This window comes from Opisthorchis viverrini, assembly GCF_000715545.1.
Source record: "Opisthorchis viverrini unplaced genomic scaffold opera_v5_139, whole genome shotgun sequence".
In the NCBI taxonomy this organism is placed as follows: domain Eukaryota; kingdom Metazoa; phylum Platyhelminthes; class Trematoda; order Opisthorchiida; family Opisthorchiidae; genus Opisthorchis; species Opisthorchis viverrini.
Genome location: NW_008751795.1, coordinates 375,008 through 396,320, shown reverse-complemented (window position 1 = coordinate 396,320; position 21,313 = coordinate 375,008). Strand labels below are relative to the sequence as shown.

At 42.2% G+C, this 21,313-nt stretch overlaps 1 protein-coding gene across 1 annotated transcript in view; it reads right to left on the bottom strand.

Moving 5' to 3' along the window:
- Positions 1-12,881, bottom strand: part of T265_14074 (hypothetical protein) — a gene marked incomplete at both ends in the record, with an annotated part of 103,652 nt that extends 90,771 nt beyond the window's left edge. The window contains one exon of the mRNA XM_009171917.1: positions 12,215-12,881. Within this exon, the coding sequence (XP_009170181.1) occupies positions 12,215-12,730 (516 nt within the window). The remainder of the gene's footprint in view (positions 1-12,214) is intronic.
- Positions 12,882-21,313: the final 8,432 nt, after the last annotated feature.

Sequence of the window (21,313 nt, the reverse complement as noted above, 5' to 3'; positions counted from 1 at the left end):
AAGGTTTTTTCTTATTGTTTATTTACGTGGCCGAGATACATTGGAATAAAATGCAATATGGAGCAGAAACAGAATCCACTGATAGCCCTGATACACTTAGAAAAAGGTGAACCAATGCTCAGTGTGGAATGGTCAAAAAGAGAGAGACGGAGAAATGCTGTTGTCACATTTAGGACTGATTTAGCCACATCAGCCGCACGTGGAGTATGTTGCGCAAAGCAAGCCGCTACAGATGCGTGTGTTCGTTGCAGTGCTGTCACTTGACTCCACGCGACATAAAGTAAAAGTGTGATCCCCAAAAGAGCATGAACAAATGAGAGAAGCGTTATCAAGACCCTAAGACTTTCTGGTGCAAAGTAACCGAAATGTGCTCAAGATTATAAATGGTGGTTGCGGGGATTACAAACAGTCCTGACAGTAACGTTATGACAAAATTTTGGAGTGCTTTGCAAAAACGCCTTTGTGATGAACAAATGCTATGGACTGTGATTAGGACAGGAGCAGAACAAATGGACACAATTTGCTCCAAGAAGCCGCATACACCGTAATGCGATTAATTATTCACGAAATTGTTCGAAGTCACTAGATTATTGGACTTGACACTAGGAACCTTTCCCAATTGTGCAGAATAATGTCAAGTATTTGCTGGAGGTCCTTCAGAAGACGTAACTATTAGTGTTCATTTTTCTCAGTGACCGAAGTTAAAATCTTCTCAGGAAAGAAAAATCAGGCTGGTTAGTTTTGATGGTAGACTACCTGTGCAAGTTATAAATCGTGCCCGAGTACTTTTTGTAACTTATGTACTTTAGAGTCCCAATGCTTGACAGCAATGCAGAGGACGGGAAACTCCGAAAACAGGACAGAGTATGATAAATGACACTGCAGTTTGGTCCGGCAGTTTTTTTTGAGCCTAACCCTCACAGAGTTGGAGTAGACGATCGTGGTGGTTGCTCGCCAGCGATCGAAACAACATCTGACTTTCAGTAAGGGTTGAGACTGAATAGCCTACCGATCATTGGGAGAACCTCAGGGCTCAAATCACCGATCATCAGTGATAGACAAAGCTCAGTTACAATTTGGAGCTATTGCACCAAAGCTATCACCCTCAATTGTGTCTTCTAACTTTACTGATTATGTTTACCCCTCCCAATACTTGGCTACACCTTACACTGTCACTTTCCGGTGACCGGAACTGTAGCAGGTGGAACCAACGTGCACTTGCTACTTGGATTATAGTCAACTTACTGAATAAATGGCCGAATTTGACCTTGCAGCACGTCGCATTTTCAGCGCTTTCTTTACATATAGTGCTCCAACTCTTGATCAAAATTTGTCGATTACTCAGAGGATGCCGTAGAAAACCAAGCATAAGCTTGCTTTTTTTGAGGAAGATGACAGTAGGTCCAGTGATGGGTGAGGAATATCAGCAACCTCATGCATCAACCAAGGGCGAGTAATGCGATGATTTGCGCAATATAGTACTGCCTCGAAAAGGACAGACAACAACACTTAGTTTGTGTTAACCAGATAAGCTTTTGTAATTTTGCCTAGGATGGTACAGAAACCAGGAAGGCTGCATGTAGACTTTCGTAAGAATTATGAGAAAGGGATACACAAATCATAGTAGCGTATCAGAGGCGTTTGGGTTTTGTGCACCTTGTGACTCGAAAAGTTCACCCTGTCATGGTGGTGGTTTGCGTCAGAGAGTTTTCATCAGATGTCATTTCGATTCGACGTGATTCCTTTAAGTGGAATGTTACTCCATATACCACAGAAAGCCAGACACCGGCAACTTAGATGTACGTAGCAAAGACTGTTGTGACCGAGATTTTTAACAGGTTTGCAAACCAGTGTTTTAATTACACAAGAGGTGAAAATGCATTGGGAGTTGGGACAGAAATCACTATCATCTGTTTTCAGGATCGAGTGTAAACAATACACTATCACAAAATGTACATTCTATATACCAGACAGAGTCAATCGCCAATCAGACATCGAGAAGACCCGGATAAGAAGTACCGTTCCAAAAATGTGAAATTTAAAAAGTTTCTAAACCAAAGAACTTCTTTGTGGACTGTGAATAATTTAGGTAGCTTCAAGAGGAAATGGCGCATCTAATGAGGGTAGAAATACACCCGTCTCACCATCGCCTAGTTGAAACGCTGTAACCCAGTCTATATGAGCTGAAACACAGATCTGACCCTAGCAACCTAAAGCAAACAGTTTATTGGACTATTTGCAGAGGATTTTTCTGTGTGCTGTTTTCATGCAAAACTCTACAGGCATCGGAAGGTTACCGAAAGGTGCGATGAGCAAAAGCTTATTTGCTAAGCAATCCGCGGAAATTAAAACAAATCAGTCCACTTTGCATCCAACTTTAGGTTTACGAAACCAGATGTTCAATCACGGAAACAGACAAGAGTCCTCTGGGATACAAGAGAACATGATTTTGTCTGTAGCTGTTTGTTGACACATTTGGGAAAATGTTGGTGAGCTGAGGCAGTATAGATAACAGACGGCCGAACGATACTTAAACGTAAGTTTCATTCTGAACGAGTGTCCTGAATTTGTAGTTTCTCCATCCTTGTGTGAGGAGCGCATCAGTGCTCCAATTAGTTTACAAGTTAATGTCTCATTTTGTCAGTTTCGACGTTCCAGAATGTAACAATCAGATAAAATTGTTACGAACGAACGAATCCTGCGGAAAAAACTTGAAATCTATTACACCTAAGTTGAATGTTCCGATCCGAAGTATCCGTTAATACAAGAATGCTCTGCCAAATTCTTAAATACGCTCTCGTAGTTCCGTTCTTTGGAGAAAAAAAACGACGCCTTCAATGTTTTTGGGATGTCTCCTGGTGGTACACATCAAGTAATAAACAACACATCCCTAAATAGCAGTCACCTCCATGCCTCGGGCCTTTCTAGTCGTATACACCTTCTTCTATCTTACCCTAACGAGCAAATATCAGGCTTGGCTTAATATAAATTCCACTCAGTAGTTTACGGCCTATCTTGAGAAAGAATAACAGAATGGTTGTGGTGTGACTTGAATGCTCACCGTGAGTTACAATCCCTCGCCTAGTAGTTTGCAGAACACAACCTTGTGAACAAGCAGTGAGTAAGCCCCTTACATCAATCCTTTGAAGGGTAACCAATTCCCTGTCCCATGTCTGCTTTAAAGTACCGACGATTTTCAAGTTCTTTAAATTCTCGGGGATACAGTTAAATTCCTCCGTGGACGTCGTATGCAAACGTCAGTCTGAAAGGCATGTTATTGATCATTCTGTTCATTCCCTTCCGTCTGTGAGAAAACAACGTGCTCTCAATTTATCTTCATACTGCACATCTTAACTGTTTATTTTATTAAAAAACTATGAATAAGTTGCAGCTTCAAAATCAAGGTAGCTCTGGGGGCGTCAAACGCAAACAACTTCAAATCCCCGCAAAAACACCATGTAAAAACAATTTCGAGTTGGTCAAATTCTTGGTAAGGTTGAGTCGTACAACGTCCGCAAAAGGAAAAGCCTGTGAACTTCAGTGGTTATTTTGTATGTTTGGAAGCTCTGAGCCTTTCCCTCGGTTTTTGCTGTTGGTGGATGTGATACCGGCGGACACAACCATGTTCACCTAGAAGCAGTTTGCTTTTGTACGGTCCTAAAGATCAGTTTGGTTACTAATCGACTAAACCACGTATAAGTACACACAGGCAACATTATTTACGCATTAAACGCAATGGCTCAAGTCTGACAAAACAGTTGTTGGGTGCACAGAAATAACGGGGTGTCTGTCACAGTGGTAGAGACCAGGCAAGCCAAAATAATATACCCACAAATGTCTTCATGGACCCAGGAGATGCAAAAGATAAATGTAAAAAATGAAGCGAGTTCTGTAGGATTGGTGGCTTTAACTGACTGCGTTTTACCAGCCTCGAAAGCCACACCATCTCGTTCAGTCCAAACATCTGTGCCACCCTAGGTGCAAGTGTTTTCCTATATCAGTTATTTTCGGAGGCGTACACTCGTACATAATCTACATTGCATAGCTATTCAACGCCAACCATCATCATCATCGACAGCATGACATCAGCGTTCAGCACCGATGCTTCACTGCCGTATTCACCGCCAAACATATCTACAACACTCCTGAATCGAGTTCACTGAATATATGTAGAGTCTTGTAGCTATACACGACCAGCTGCAAATTTTACTCACTATCTACAATATGAGGGAACTGGAGCGGTCTGGATGAATTAAAAACATTCAAAAAACTGTCTCACTGATGTTGTAGTGTGAACCGATCAGAAACGTGCCTCCTGATATAAAAACAAACTATGAACCAATCGTCGAATCATGATGAAAGTGGTGATGAAATTCCTCAAGGTCAAAACTGTCCTATCGAGGGTAAGTTTGTTTCCTGATAGACTGCATTTACTCCGCGACATCTGCTTACTCTTGTTCTGCCACTGGATTAGGGATGAAACGTAAAGTAGATCACGTAAAACCACCACTTAGGTTATGCAGAAACAAATCGCCGAGGAGCTAGTTTGAAAGTCACAAAGCAGAAGACAGGCATGCCAAAAGTATGAATCAATCCAGATTGCCAATGCGTTAGGTAAATTCTCACTCATGAATTCATCTTTTTACGTCGTAGAGTGTTTTTTAACGGAATGTTCACTGATAATCCTCCAAGTGGGTTTTAAAGTAGGTACCTATTGTTTTTCGGAGTGAAAAACTTTGCTTCTTCGTGCGCTTTGTATGTAAGATTTTCCCACGGGCTCCAGTCGGGCCGCGATTAGTATAGCACATCAGGAAGCCCAAACGCTTTACTTGAAAAACAAAGCTCTTCCACACATGACATCAGAAATGAGATTTCTCACTTCCTCGTCCAGACAAAAGTGGAACCCACCACATTTTCCCACTTTTCTTTGATTTATGGACTGTTTCCATGTTGTTAAGTTATCTGGAAGCGTAAGGTGGTTGGACGTTACCAACACACGCTAAGTGATGTAATTTATGCGGTGAATTTTGCTAAGGAAAATGACTGCGCTTTGCAATATATGCTAGTTTTGCTGCAAATCAACTGACATATGAAGTTGAAGTACCCGGTATTCATGTCAGTGTTTACAAGAACCTAAAGTAATGAACCGTTGGATCAGTCTTGTGGCTGTGTGTAGATTGGCTCGATGTAATGGGATTACCGACAGCACTGCTGACGTGAACAATCATTTCCCGGATAGAGCTCTAAAGATGTCAGCACTAATGACCTATCAGGTGACTTTGGTGGGTTGTACTCCTCTAGTGGTCAGAACTGCTTCCTTGACCGCAAAAGATATAGGCAAATGAAGTAAATTCAGGTACACTTGTTTCGTTTGTATAAATACAACCGACATTGCAGTGCATGGGTATTTCTAGTGTCGGCAAATGACCCTCGACCCAAGAAACAGCACGTTTTACGCGTCTCTTTTATGCTGGTTTAACTGTTAGGCCCCTTGAGAACTGCACGTTTACGTCTTCGGTGTGTTAGTTCAAGAGTGAGTTGATCCGGTACTTTCCCAACATGTTATGCTGGGTAGTGTGAACAGTCAAGCGGGAAAAAAGCCGTCTTTTAGCAACCTTGAGTTATAAACCTTACTGTAGGATGCCGGGTTCCTGCAAAAAAGCACGGGGTCATATTTTTGTGTTCTCAGAGATTTTGTTTGCTGGCACACCCCAAAAGATTTTTTGAGCCCTCGGAAAACCCAAAATTAGTTCTTCTTTTCGAAATTAGAAGCACACTCATGAAAAATCCTGACATGGTCTGTGATAATACCCTCAAACTACCAACCGAAGGATATTTCAAATCTGGTGGTTAGTAAGGTAAACACCGACGGTGAATTCTTTACTGGGTATGAAACACCTGCAAGCTAAGCGCTAATTTCAGCGACTAGATCAATGGACATTCGATCAACCACAAATGGAAGCACCCTATCTACCACTGTAACGGTGATACTGCTGATGGGGAGGCATGCGAGTAGTAGGTTTTCTTCTTGTAAATTCATTTGGGTCTCTTGAAAAGGGAGATCTATTGCGAAATTTGTTATATCGCTTTGTAGCATATCCTTGGATTTGAGCAACAGTCAATGAATATCCAGAAAAGTTCAGGAAAACGCGTTCAAGAGAAGATAGATACTCAGTTTATTTGTAAACAAGATGCATATGAGAGCTTTGCTTCCCTGTCCAATAGTCTGTGACTGGTCAGTTGGCATTTTCTGCTAGATATCTCCGCAGCGAAGGCCTTCTTCGTTCCTTGAAACACTGATGGCGTCTTGAATCACCCCTTGCTGGTGGCGTTGTTGTGAATAACAAGCTATGCTGCATGTTTATGGAGAAGTTCATTCGATCCCATCCATTAAGTAGATGGAACTGAAGCAATAGTGAACATATTCTTTCGGTTTTTACAGCTTCGGTAAACAGTACATCAGTGTATTGAAGCAATCCTCCAGATAAACTTAGGGATGCAGTTCTTTGTCTATTCAGTATAAGCTCCATTTAAACGCAAATAGCCTTACGTCATAATAGGCAACATTTCGAAGATTGAATTCAAAATGTGTTGAGCTTACCAATGCAACTAGATTAGTGTAGCTACAAGCCTCTCACGCCGTTATGCTCTACTCAAGGATAGCTAACACTAGATGATCACCAAATTAAACGAAATGTATTACGTGGTGAGATTTGCCGTGGATTTTTTTTCAAATTCATATTTATTCTTATAAGCGACAGAGACTGTCTAATTTGAGTGTGGGATTTGTACGGAAGCCTTACTCAAAGACGGAATTGGTATTCCAGTGAAGCTGCCACTGCTATTATTGTTGATATTCTACTATTCTATTAGAAAATGAGCGCGACGAAAAACGGTACCCTTATCACCATTAGGCAATTCTGCAAAATTACATGCCTGTCCAACTTATCCAAAATCTCATACTTTTATTGAAATGGCTAAAGTGACGCGGAACCGCACGATGCTTGCCAGAATAGATAAAGCGGCAAGCACATGGCGATCCAGTGATGTAGGTAAGGTTAAAATCTATACGTTTTTGGCTGCGACAAAATTACCTATACGATTTGGAATGCTATGGTGGATCGATATTAGCGAAATTCAATATGTACTCTCCAGGATAAACCGTAATGCGGCCTGTGCAAACCATGAGATCGCTGCACCACCCCCATACTTTGTAACAGGTCTGGCAGTTTTCCAAGCTCGACAACTGGAATAATTAATCCTCCAAGCTTCCGGTTTCTTCAGAAAAATATACACTTCTAAGTAACAGACTATGTCACGGCCTTCAGTGTTTGGCTATATTCCCAACGCTGGACCATTTTTCGGTGACCTAGACTGTGGTACACGAAACTAACGTACGTTTGGTAGAGCTGGTAGACTGAATTGACTGAAGTGACGGGTCTGTTGTAACAATCACGTCAGAAAGATTTATTCATAACACATTTTTTCAGCTTCTACATGCACATTTGCCGATCAGCAGACGACGTATGATGAATGCTAGTAAATATGCAAAAACCCCTTGCCTATCTCCTTCTGTTGATCAGTCCCAGTAAATTATACGGAATCCAACAATTAGTGCAACACCACTGCGGTTACCACTAGAAAACCAAAGTAATTCCTCTTGAATGGGAGTGGGCAACATATGTTTCAGTCTAGTACACGTCTTTCGTGAAACTACACAGCACGTGTGGTCAGTGCGTACGACTCTCGGATGTATGTTCAACTTTTGATGAATCGCCAATTTTAGTGAGATTAAATTGCAGTTACAACGAATTCAGACATTGTCTAGTATAAACGTTCATATGCAAAATTACTGCTGTGTGTGTTGTTTGAGTTGTACATCAAGTGCCCCCATGAGCGATGCATCTTGCAATAAAGTTTCCGGGCTGTTTTTTAGGCCAGCTTTTTACCCATTCCAATGATGGAAATAGTGTAACCAAACCCTGTGTCACGTCAGAAAGCTTTTCAAAGACATAAGCAAAACGGAAGTAGGATGAACGCAATAAAACTATTTAGACATCCATTTTCCCATCTCTACTTTCGTTGACTCAAGAAGACCATTTTTGTGGACAAGTTAATTTCATTGAACGAGGCTAATAATTTTACTAAATTTTTCAGTCTGCTGTACTGCATGGGTCAGTTCTCTTACCTTGACCTTTAGAGCCTTGCACAAGTCTCTTTTCTTATGTTTTCCACGCTTCGCCCAAAACATCGCTTCGAAACAGAAAATCCTAAATTTATCACAAGCTCTTTGTCCTTGGCATCATTACAAAGTGCCCATAAGGTGACTGTAGTCACGGACGTAAATACGCCTGAACCGGATACCCCACTTGGACGAAGATAGGTTTCGGTAAAGCGTAGAGGAGGAAGCGTCGGGAGCAGCCTGTACAACATCAATGTGTCGGTGGGTTCACCACTGAATAAGCAAAACAATTAATTCAAACACCTGCGTATCGTCGTGAGATGGGACGTCATCAGCGGGGCTAACCAGGTTTCCAAAACGTCTTCTATCAACGGAATTTTGAATACTGACCACCATACACCTCTAAATTCACCCACGATAAGTCCATCATGTAAAGACGAATGGACTTTGGCTCGTCAGACCAGCTAAGAAATGGCAGCAAGCCTGTCACTTGATCTATTTCGCGAAGTGTAGTTTATGGTTTTCGACCATTCTTAAAAGAGCTCATGTGGGCCTAGATAGGAAGGTGAGAAGATCGCACAGAGCTAAACTTGACAGTGATAGCTTTCATTTGTTGTTGTCACGTCATAGTCTTTCCTAAACAAACCTGTGGTAAATAGCAGGAGGAATAGATAGCAACCATTTTCCGCAGGCTGAAATTGAGTATGCATAATCAAGGTTCTGATTACTTTCCCACAGAAAGCTTTATCTTCCAATTCAGTGCTTCCGATTCAATACCTAACACTCGCCTATGGATACTGTTGTGTAGGCTGTGCAACCAGCTAATGACCGCTACCTTATGAAGATATTATTGGACTTCTAACTGAAGAAGCCATGCCCTGGTGCCATGAAGTAAAACTGCTCTCATGTTTGATACTATTCTTAAACCGCAGTGATACTCGTTTCTAAAGTCAACCAAGCGAATATTATTCATCCTCTTCTATTACGTTCACCCGATGGGTTTCCAGTAGCAGTCTTTTTAGCATGGCTAGGCAGTTTGTTCGCAAAAGCTTCATTGCCAATCGAGCTAACACCAATAGTGTGGCGAAGTGCAGTGCAACGACGTGTCAGTGGTTGTGTGCTTGCTGTACCAAAGCGTTACGCTTCGCTCCATGACAGAGCATTGATTACGCTACCTCGACTCGGGGTGAAACGTGCACAACCAAGCCTCTCAGTTCAGCTAGCAAATCAACGACAGGCTTTTTGGCCTACGACATNATCTTCCAATTCAACGACAGGCTTTTTGGCCTACGACATTCTCCGCAATATGGTTCACTACTCACGGTCCGGGCGCAGCTACTAGGGCTTCCAAAATGAGCGTGCATAACAACTGGCCGTTCACTCTGGAGACATAACATGGTGAAAGTGGATTGAAACTCTTAAATTAACAATCTGAGTCTTTTAGATGCGGAGATAAGGTTGAAATGGAGGTCTGCTTCCGATGTTCTTTTTAGGATAGTTTGTATCGACTGATGATCGTTAGCAGAACTGGGTACGTACAATCCAAGTACACTGGCAAGTCTCCAGCTGCTATTTAGATAACGAAGTTTACGATCACTCGGAGGTCGAAGTCTACTGTGACCTCAACTATCAAATCGAAAATACTTAAATATAGAGAGCAACGCCGTCAACTTCTGTCATCTTCATCGAAGGTTTGAGGTGGTTCGTTCTACACCATTAGGAATACGAAAGAATGGAGAGCACGGAGAGGATGCGTCAAGTATACACAGAAGTGACGGTCTACCCAAAAAGTTGAAGTATCTATTTCTAGCCGGTGTGTGCGGCGACGCTCATACGTCTGACTCACCGTAATGACGTGTTTGGCGCATCCCTCACCTGGTCAAAATCCAATCCAGTTTTCTTGGACATGAGTCCAAATTTCTGCAACTTTACAAAATTTTTTAGGCAAACTGATGCGCAAATGTTGATGTGCACTCTAACGCTGCAAAGCGCACGCTAGGTATTCTTTCCAACTAAGTAACCAGAATTTGCCTTTTAAATAATCTAGTCAAAACAGAGAGCAATGTCTCTCGCTGCCATCTAAGTCCACCGGTGTAAGCACGCGTATCTCTGTAGTCTGATAATGTTCAAAGCAGAAAATCATACTCCAAAAGCTAAAGAGGCGTCCAAGATCGCATATCACGAACTGAGTTTAATGAGAGAGAGAGAGGTAAGGAGACGAATGTCGAATGATGACTGTGATGGCTATTGTATGGTAACTTTTTAAATACTATCTCCCGTCACTTCACAAGTAACCAGTTCCTTTGGTCTTGTTTTGTGAATGGGATAAAGCAGTTCTCCATTAATCCCAAATGTACGGTCGACAAGAAAGCTTCGTACCTTCTGATTTCAACAAATCTCCATAGCAGCGCACCAGCCGGGCTTGTACTGATGTCTGACAGACTTTACAACTGAATTACGTGGGTTATACTACATAAGAAATTATGAATTAACAGAAGATGGCTGCCATAAAATCCATCGCTTCTCGGATGGACGTTCAGAAACATCGCATGCCGAACTCTGTACAACAGGAGCTGACTTGTTTATATCGTTTCAGTTACGATTGTCTTCTTCAGCTTTTCCAGTTCTTATGGCGTTACATATCCCACTTTGATATGCCTGTCAACTTTTATATCTGGCAATTGGTTTCTTAGTCTTCCCGGAAAATTTTCTGAAGGTCAGACATGGGCATTATTTAGATCAAAGTGTGTATTCTAGAAAGATGGAAGCGAGTGAAGTTGCTCTGCATTCGCTTACGGCTCTATAGGTGTTCATCAGCAGAGGAATGCCTGACATCCTGAAGGCATCAACTGCACCTCAACTTGAAGCTACTAAAGGAAACTTGATCAGTGTAAAGATGCAAATACTAACCCAGACCAAGATGGGTCCTATCACAATGTTAAATCTTCAATAATGTGGTAAGTCCTACTTGTACAACCAGAAGAGTATCTGGAATTGTTGTGCTAGCTGTAATTGCAGTTTCTGACAGAGTATCTTTCGCCGAATTCGAGCTCCCATTATTTGTTGCAAACAAGCGTCCCTAGTATTTTGTTCGGTGCTTTCAGATGTACGGCATCACTAAGTTCTAATCAGGAAAAGAGGGTCAATCACGAGAAATAAAGTCTTTGCCACCGCGAACGCATTCGAAGCCACCGGCTTCACCATGGCCTCAGGTTCATAGAGTGGGGTATGTAAATGATGGAGGTGCCAATCACACGACTATCATAACTGAATCTTGTATCGATTCACTTAGGAGTCTGAACCCCAATTGTTTCGATGAAAAGTGATGATCAGATTTTGATAATTGCACGTGAAATCGCAAAGGTGAGTGGTGATTAGCCTTCTACACAAGCGTGACAAGTTCAAAGACCGACCCACGCAACACCAGTTCATTAAAGAGCCGGAGTTAATATATGATTAGGGGAAGATAGTATATGTTAACAACAGCCTGTTTCCGTCTGGCCGCTATGCTGCACGCAGCAAGTTTGATCGATGTCACAACACAGGAGCCACCGTTACTAAACACTTTTAGAAATGTGTATACAATGGTTGCCTGCGATCAGAGGGCGCCCAAACCTTGATAAGAGAACAGCTAATGCCATCACTCGAAGGTTCCATTTACAAAGCTTGAGTGCAATAAAGCGATCGAGGGTGTATGGCTGTTAGATCATTTAAAACAAGCCATCAAGAAAGTTCCTTCAACTAGACTGAAGGACTGATGTATGTAGTCTTCCTAACTACCGATGAATGGTGGTTTCTTTTCATGCCCTGAAAGTTCAGACTTAGGTAGCAAGATCGCTGAAGAATGTTGAGAGCCCGAGTTAAAAAGCCCCCTTGGCACACCTGCGAATAAGTAAAGTGGGACAAGGCAACATATTACTCTATCTCAAAATTTTAGGATTTCACTTAAAGGATAACTGCCTTAGAGACACATCAGGTGTATGTTACACATAGATACAACAACTGCTTTCATTGAATACGTAACGTACTTACCCCGTGCGTAGCATCCAGGGATGATAATGGTCGTCCGTTGAACAAAATCGATACTTTTGGTAGTGGGTCTGCCCAGGCAGCACAGCTGATTGATGTGGAAGACTGACACAAATGCTTGAAAAATACTGGCCAAAAAGAAGAGAACTGAACTCCTTCAGAGCTGGTACAAAACCATGGCTGCAAAAGTTGCATCTGGTGGACACTCGCCAAACTGATAACGGGCTGCATACATGCCCGATCAAATAACGTTGAAACTGTGGAAGTGGGATGTAACTGTCCTAAGTATTGATGAAATATATATGGTAACAGTACGTCTGGCTCACCTGGAGGTTGAGTTTTGTACACGGATGCATTAATAAGATAGGTTCTCTCGCGCGAAACCAGCCTGCAGATAGCATCGGAATTTCCTTCTTCATTTAATACAGCATTGAATGGAATTGTGCACTTGCCCCTTCTGTCAACGTCAAATTTAAAAGTTAGAAATTTCAGATACATACCCGTAAGAGCGTTCAGCATCGATCAAGTCGGGAGAGAATTGACTGACCCATAAACACACACCATCGGCTTCTGTGGTTTCACAGATTAATCCCCTTTCCCTTTCCTCTTTGGTCAGTTCTTCATAAACAATTGGATACCACTGGATGTATTGTTCTTGCATATATCTTCTGAAATGTGATAGAACTGTCAAAATATTAATGACTAAACTATAAAACCTCTCAATATCGCACTCTTCAGTTCTGTTCATTTCACCGTAGTGATATCGGATTGGTCAGGGAAATTATTTAGCCTTTGCAGGCCGTCCAATGTGCTCATCTCTTCAAATGACCCAATCACGTTTAAATCAATTAGCGGGCGTTCAGGCTAGCGCTTTCACTGCCGCCGGCCAATCATTTTAACAATACACAGCTGAATGACGTTTTCGAGGGGAAATTTTAGTAACCACAGGAATTCAAAATAGGCCAGACACACTTTTGATCTGCAACTGGGAAAATCACTTCTCTGTGTGCCTTCTTAGCTGAATCGCATTCACACTACAAATATCTCCAAAACATTCTGTGCGATTCCGTACATCTAAGCTATCGCTTCCAATGCGCAGCTAACCAGTTCCCGAACTAACCAAACATGACACCTCTTCGAAGGCTTGGCCGTATGTCTCACATTCTCCCACTTCCCAAGGATCGAAACTGTAGCAACTTAAACCAGTGTGCCTATGGTGCCCGGTTTACAGCTGATTAATGGAATTGACTCAAACTGACATTCAGTTGATAAAACTTATGCCACAGGAGTATCCCTTCTCTCACGTTAGATGTACCTGAACTCCCCAGTTTAGGATATGCCCAATCTTGTGCGCTATAGACAAGTGATATCACTTGAAATAAGGCAGAGAGAAAAACCTTCACAAATTTCATCTCCTTCTTTATACATACATGCTAGACCATCGTATTTAAATTCGCTAAGCGTTTGGAATCTCCATTGTCCTCCTCCATCTTAAGCTTTAGCTCATTTAGCCGTCGTGAACACCGTAAAAGGCAAAATGTCTGCGCATTCATTCCCTGGCAGTAATTGAATTTAATCATTCACGCCTCCCTTACATCAGATGACAGTAAAGTCCTTCAGCTCGTAATGTTTGCACTATAAAAGTTGCTTATCATTCACACACTGTTTGCCATAGTTCACCGAAGATATTTCGACCGCAACGTGAGTTAACAAACAATCGATCAATAATCCAAATTAAACTTAGATTCAAGTGCATCGCTTGGATGACAGTGCATGGCTTACGTAGTCTACGTTTTTTTATAGCTGCGCACATTCTAGTATCGAGCTGTTTAACTGAAGCTATGCACTTGTAGTCGAGAGAGTGGAAAACACTGTTAAGACTTAGAAATCTTCGGTATAGGAAATGTGCCATAAGGGACTAAATTTTGAAGACCTGCTTTGATTGGGAGGCCTTGAAATTGCGAATGAAAAGATGCTTTAGAGCCTCGTGAGGAACAAAAACCAAACGTCGAATATTAGAATAACATGTAATTTACAATGTACGTATTGAGATACTTCTCAAACTGTATGTCAATATGCCATATTGACATGTCAAAAATCTTTAGCCTAATTTACTAAGAATTACATATTAGAACCATGTCAATGGAAGAAATTACGCGAATCTTTTTCTTTGGAGTGTGAAAATAACTGTCTCGGTCTAAAGCTGACATCTTAGTGTGGTAGTCAAGCTTGAGTGCTGCAGTGATCATACGGGCTACACTGGCTGGAACTTCGTTCCACAAGGTGCAACCATGTCAGAAGGGTCTAAGAGAGCAGTCAGCTTCAGAGCAGCGAGAACTCGGACGAGTACTCGTACTGTCCTCTGAGATGGGAGCGTGAATGCGATTAGCATGTCCACAACAAAAATGATGCCTCCCCCAGAAAGGACGGATTTGAAAACGTTGGCCATAAGAACCTTCCGACCGTTCAACGGTGATGGTGATCGCCAAGTACATATCCTACACAGCCAAACACAAAAAACCTCGTCAGCAACCTGATGCGGCTTCAAAGGTATCTACAGTGCGCGGCGGCATCATATGCGTCTAATTTCCAGCACCCTCAGACCAGGAAAGCCCCTGTAGTCAAGCAGGTAAGATTTAGAAGTCATTGGTTCCGGGCAGTTTCCTTCGAGGAAACTGCGTCAGAACTTTAAGTGAAAAGCGTAGGGTGATGTTCAGGACTCTTTGAGTCGAGGGACAAAATTTGGGTACCTAAACCAAACTCATTTCCTCGACCTCAGAAGCCGGAAAGTGTCACTGGACCGCCTGGTTCTTTGTCCACCGATGACCCTCTCTAACACTTTCCCACTCAACAAGAGGTCACTGGATCATTTGATTGCCAGTTATCTGACCGATGTGGATAACAATAAACAAAACAGCACCATGTTGAATCCGTGAAGACTCATCCTCCATCTTTTGTGTTAAAATGGTAAACAAGCGTCATCATCATCAGAAACGGCGACATTAGTGTTCAAGCCGATGCTACACGCCCCTACGACCACCAAATTCATTTAATTAAATTTAAACTTCGAAGAGTGGATCAAAGAAGAACATGTTGCTAGCAAATCACAGGAATTTTGAGTTGCCTACACCTCCGAATAATTATCAGACTAGTCGGGAAGAAACTGACAGCACGAGCGCCGCTGATGTCGATTAGCCATCATTTCTTGCTATGCCGTCAAACAATCCCAGGGAAGATTACAAGGAGCCGCACAACGCTGACAACACCTGAGCCCCACGTCATCGATTTCGCACACGCAGTGCTTCCTCAGACTATTTAGTTCTTTACATATACAAGACAAAAGTATTATCAAGCTTCCTAAAGCGCCGAAGACAAACTCAACTCTTTCGGTTTTTTCTCCCCGTATGTCTGGTGATCCAGGAGCGATGAGTCGTGGAATATAAGGAGTCGGAGTCGTACCCAACCTGGGGGTTAAACGCTCTTAGCTGGAATGGATTCCAGTGAACAGCTGTCTTTGCGGCGTTTGGTTATCTGGCCCAATCATGCTCCGCGCTACTAGACGTCAAATCGGCATCTATTTTTAGAGCCAGAATATGTCCAGGCGGACTACATCTCTGACGCTAAGAAGAATGCTTTCTACACAGATTTATCTGGGTTCCATTTTCAAGCAAAAAGCAGTGATATTATCACCCTTCGGGGAAATATCAGTGCTCAAGTCAGTCGTCTAATTCCATGGAATCATGTTAGCGGCCAGACTGCGGAGAGCAACTTCATACTTGGGTGCTGCCCTGCATGGATTGTCGACAAAACACCTGGCGCCACTGATTGCAAATCAACCGTCGACCCAATTGGACTAACTGACTATCAGCCACTACCGGATAGCCAAAATTCAAGGCTTCATGTCCTTCTGGGGACAAAAAACGATTCTGACCATGACATTGTGCAAGCCTAACTCGGAGTCAGCAAAAACCATGGCCCACCACCTTCAGAGTACTACCATAGCTTGGTAGTATCGGTCTGAGCTGTTCATCTATAGTCTATAGTAAACCAATACTATCGTTGAAAGAAAGGCTTTCGCTGCGGAGTTATTTGTTAGGAAATGTCAACTGGCCGGTTACAGACCATTGGACAGAGAAGCAAAACTCTACTTTGCATCTTATTTACAAAAATTAGATATCCATCTTCTTCTGAACGCCTCTTCTTGATTTTTCCTGGAGATTCATTGACTCCAATCATTCCTCGCTACATCCAAGCAGATGTTATAAAGCGACTCCACAAATTCCGCAACAGATCTCTCCTTTTCAAAAAACGGAAACTGAAATTCCACGAACAGCACATACTACTCGCGTGTTTCTACATCAGTAGTATCACCGTTACACTGTTAGCGAGCACGTGGATGAAGCATATTAAAATGTGACAGGAGCTATGCTAGCGGTGTTGTCGGTCCGATTTCTCCAATACATATATATCAGGTACACAGGTGACATAGCTCTTTTTGGAGCAGAGGTCATTTTAATGTAAACGATATTACGCAATACAGCTAGTGCTGCCTTAAGGTACCTGCATAGTGCAACACCGTGAGCTCGAACCTGAATTTGATGCTTGTGAATAAGCTGTTCGTGGGCAGCAGTACCAGCCGTGGTGGTCTAGCCAAAGACAATATTTTCATGCGAATTGGAAAGAATGAGGCGGCTTTGTGAATCTATAACACCGTGGCTTGAACAAGACTTCAACTTCTACGTAAATGGTGGAGCTTACAAAGCTGCTGTGCACTCCACATCGCTAAGTGGTTCAGAAATCTGGGTGCTGCGAGCTGAAGACGTTGAAGAACCTTCAGTAGTTGAGCATCGACGTCTTCGGAATATTGTCCGAGTCTGGTGGATCAATAAGCGTAAAGTACACTGAACTTTTTTCAGTGAAAACAACTCGTCCACGATAGATGAACCGATAAACTCCGTAGATTGCGCTGACTGGCTTCGCAAGCCAGCAGACCAAATATCTCGGAGAGCCCTTTTCGGACAACCAAATTTCCAAAGTGCAAAGTCCACTGTCACTCCTGGATTCGTATGTCACTTATATTATCTGTTGCCTCCAATACGTAGCTGCCCACCCTTAGTCTCCCAGGTCATCGGCAAAAAGCAATGTGGCAGATATAATGGATACATGGAATTTACGCCGTTTTTACAACTAAAGATATTGATGATGATAACAGTTATGGTGATAGCGACGGTTATGATGTTGTTCATGATGACGATGAAGGGCTACGTATTTTTCTAAATGCATCTATTATGTTACACCCATTACGCCTATAACGATCTACCTGCTCACCATAAGAAAATTTTAGCAAACGACGTCAGCGCGTGTCAGATATTTTCTTAGGTTATCGATCTGAGAAAATGCTTAACTCAGAGAGAGAAGTTTCATCCCATCAGCTAACACAGTGGTCTGGTTTGAAGCTTGGTGAGAAGCGTTTGACGTTGTGCTTCACCTCCGAGGCATGTCTCCAGAAACCACGAGCTTTCATGTGTAGGCAAAATGGCCCTATTTCGAAAATGAAACTACGCTAACTATTATGTGTTCCCTGGAAAGTACCAATAGTAAAAAAACTGTCGGAAAATGAATTTTACGATGTATCTGTCTAGGAATCTCGGATGACCATGAAAATATTAGAATAAATGATAATAAACACAATTTAGTAAGCCGATTCGGCGTCTCTATCAGTTGCGCATTCAGCGGGAACATGGATCAATCCCTTACGGACAACTTGGTTTTCTCAATAGTGGACTGATACAAGTCTTTATGAGAAATAGTCGTCTTAGTTCCTCTGCATCACAAGAATACCTTAACCATCCGCACCCTCAGCGGAGGTCTAACAAAGTTGTTCACCTACGACTTTCCATTATTTAGCAGAACGCGTGAGAATTATGGAAAAGTAAATGAAAAACACCTCATAACCGAAAAACTTCAACATGACATCCCTTTGCAGCTACGCTTCATTTTCTAGCTCCAACATTATCAGGTCTACGTATGTTGAGCATGAAGCCTACCCACCATTGCTATACGTAATTCTCCAATTTGACGTTGAGTGCAACTAGCACTAACAGCACTCGAGGATAACATGGTGATTTATATTACGACGAACTTGCGTAGAAGGATGAACAACATATGATTATGAGAACCATGCAAAAAACACGTGTAAAAACTTTCCTGTAGTATTTAGGGAGAAGTCTGCTTTTAACATATTTATGCATGTAGAAAAATTCTTCAGTACGATGTGTTCCTACAAATAAATGGTTCATGTAGTCCGCATAATTGTTCGGTTTGAGATAAAACACATTCCTCTTATATTCAGTCAAGCATGCGTACGTTTTCTGTACCAACTACGCCAGATGCAGATAGGTTTGGTCTGGGTGTGGTCACATAGTTCTGTTTTGTGTGCATGATTTATGGATGCAGGCTGATTGGGGACCGTTAACGAGACCACCGATGTTGATAGGGAGTACATTGTGATCAAAGCAATTACCTTACCCAAAAAACGGCAGACTGGTTTTAGTCTAATGACATAAAAGTCAACTGTCGCGCGCGATTCTGTAGCGATAGGTTAGTTAAACACATGTGCATTGATTTGAATTAAACGTACTCATGATGTAGTATCTACACAGATCTCGGCGGCACCGGAGACCCATTGTTCCAAGAGTGGGTTTTTGCCTGGGATGTATCTGAGTTACTCTTGTGCGATCATTTTTTAAGCTTTTGAATGGTGAATACAAACGTGCTGCTTCTAGTGTATCTCACTCTAGCCTAGTTAGAAAAGACTATGCTTGGATGTGGTTACATTTTAGCTTTGAGATTTCAACAAATAACTGTTATTTTACACTTTTCAAGTCGTATCCCAACAAACCCCAACAGGACGGTAGATGTTCTGCACCCTTTCCATCTATCAATCTCCTAACCACTGATTTCCATTCCTTTCTCTTGATCCTCCATCTCACCTCAATCATACGCCCGTAAAAATCCAAAGAATTATGGCATTAGTTTATTGAGCAACGTTCAGTAGCATGTAGCAGAAAACGAGTCACCGGAAACAGTAGACACATGCTATGTGTTTGTTCCTAAACATTCTGGAGCAAAAACTCACTAACTGAGTAACTGCGAACCTCATAGATCAAGTTTCATTCTCGAGATCCATATGAGAGGGAGAGATGAAGTAGATTCCTCTTTTAATTTTACCAAATTGGTACCATTGTGCCACACAGTGGTTAAAGTCGTCTCACCGTTTCGTTGACAATAGTCGGAAAAAGTCTTGAATTTCCAAGATAAAATCTTGTAGGTTCACACATGGCAAATAGAAAGAGCAAGAGCGTGAAGCTCCATATGTTGTAATTAACTAGTTAATTCAGACGGCACGCGTTATTATCCGTATTTTTTCGGCGGATTTCCAAGATAAAATCTTACAGGTTCACACATGGTAAATAGAAAGAGCAAGAACACGAAGCTCCATATGTTGTAACTAACTAGTTAATTCAGACAGCACGCGTTATTATCCGTATTTTTTCGGCGGTTAGGGCAAAGCTCAAACAGACCTCACTTAAAGACGAGAGATGAATTGGTATTCACATGGAACACAAAGTTAGGCATTACCACAATAAAGCGGTTGCTTTGTATTGGATTGTGAATTAAATAAGGCAGTAGAATAATTACGTGTAGCGGTCTGAGGGAGGACATAAAGGGAGCACATTAGCTGCCAGTCGCTCAAATATGGTAATATCTCAGGATTTAAATGAGAATGGGAACTCCTACAGTTACTCAGTAGTCATGAATAATCTTTATAGAGGCCTCTGGCTTTTCGTAACAGATTGGGTAAAAATCTCAAAACTACATCGAAACGTACGTTTGGGCTTCTGTCATACTAACAAATCTCACAGATTAGGCAGTTAAATCAGTAGTTTGGAGCTCATTTGTGAATTTTTGTGCTCAGTCTTATCGTCGACATTACCATTGAGTGCACATTGTAAGGGACCATGAATTTAGGTATCGAAATCAGATCTAGGGAAAAGATTAATCGATTTGGATTACGCAGACAACGTTGTTTCGCCTTTTGAAGATCATTGACGGCGCAAAGTACTTTAAATATAATATTGAAGGTGGCTCATGCCTTAACAAGCATTTTGCATTTTGCAATGCAAAATGCTCACACACCTTCGTAGCTGCAAACGTCGTGGACGTAGAGAAACAGACGAATTTAATGCAGGTTGCAAGAAGCTTTCGCCAACTTGCGCCATTTACACCGTCGGAACCCAATATCTTACAAGAATCAAAGGCTGCTCACAACAGGAAACTGTAAGTGGTCGCCTTTCATGGCTCCGAGAGTTATCCCCCACCCCGGAATTCGGGGACATTATGCACCTTCAATGTGTGAATGAGTTAGCAGGCTGCAGCGAGTAAGTAACGGAGTGGCATGCAGGTAGCAGTTGATGACTAATCAGAAGCATTGGAGCAGGAGCAGGAGCGAACCAGGTGGCTGGGGTGTGTACGCGTATGTTATATTTCAATGTGTGAGTTAGCAGGCTGCAGCCAGTAAGTAACGGAGTGGCATGCAAGTAGCAGTTGATGACTAATCAGAAGCATTGGAGCAGGCAGGAGAGCGAACCAGGTGGCTGGGGTGTGTACGCGTATGTTATATCCGACTGGCGTTCTCGCTCGTGCCTGGTGTCAGAAAAAGAGCTCACCGACAAGGAACCTAACAGCTCTATTGTAACAAGCGAGCGTGTGCAAGTGCAAAAATTATAACAGCCCCGCGCTGTTTGAAGGGCACGTTTTGACATTGATCCAGACTGTCACCATCGATCGTGCCTCTATGAAATGCCTGAACTCTGATCATATTCGGTCGTGCTTCTGTGGCGTGCCTGAATACTCATCAGCTTTTGTTAGATCGATTGAATGATTGACTAACCTGGATGTTTGCCGGCTTCGCTATTGAGATTTTGCTGAAGTCTTAGGGTCTCAGTAGGTTCCAGGAATTCTGGGGTTACTTTCAGGAATCTGACCTTCCTGATAGCATGTATGCGTATGTATGTATGTATGTATGTATGTATGTATGTA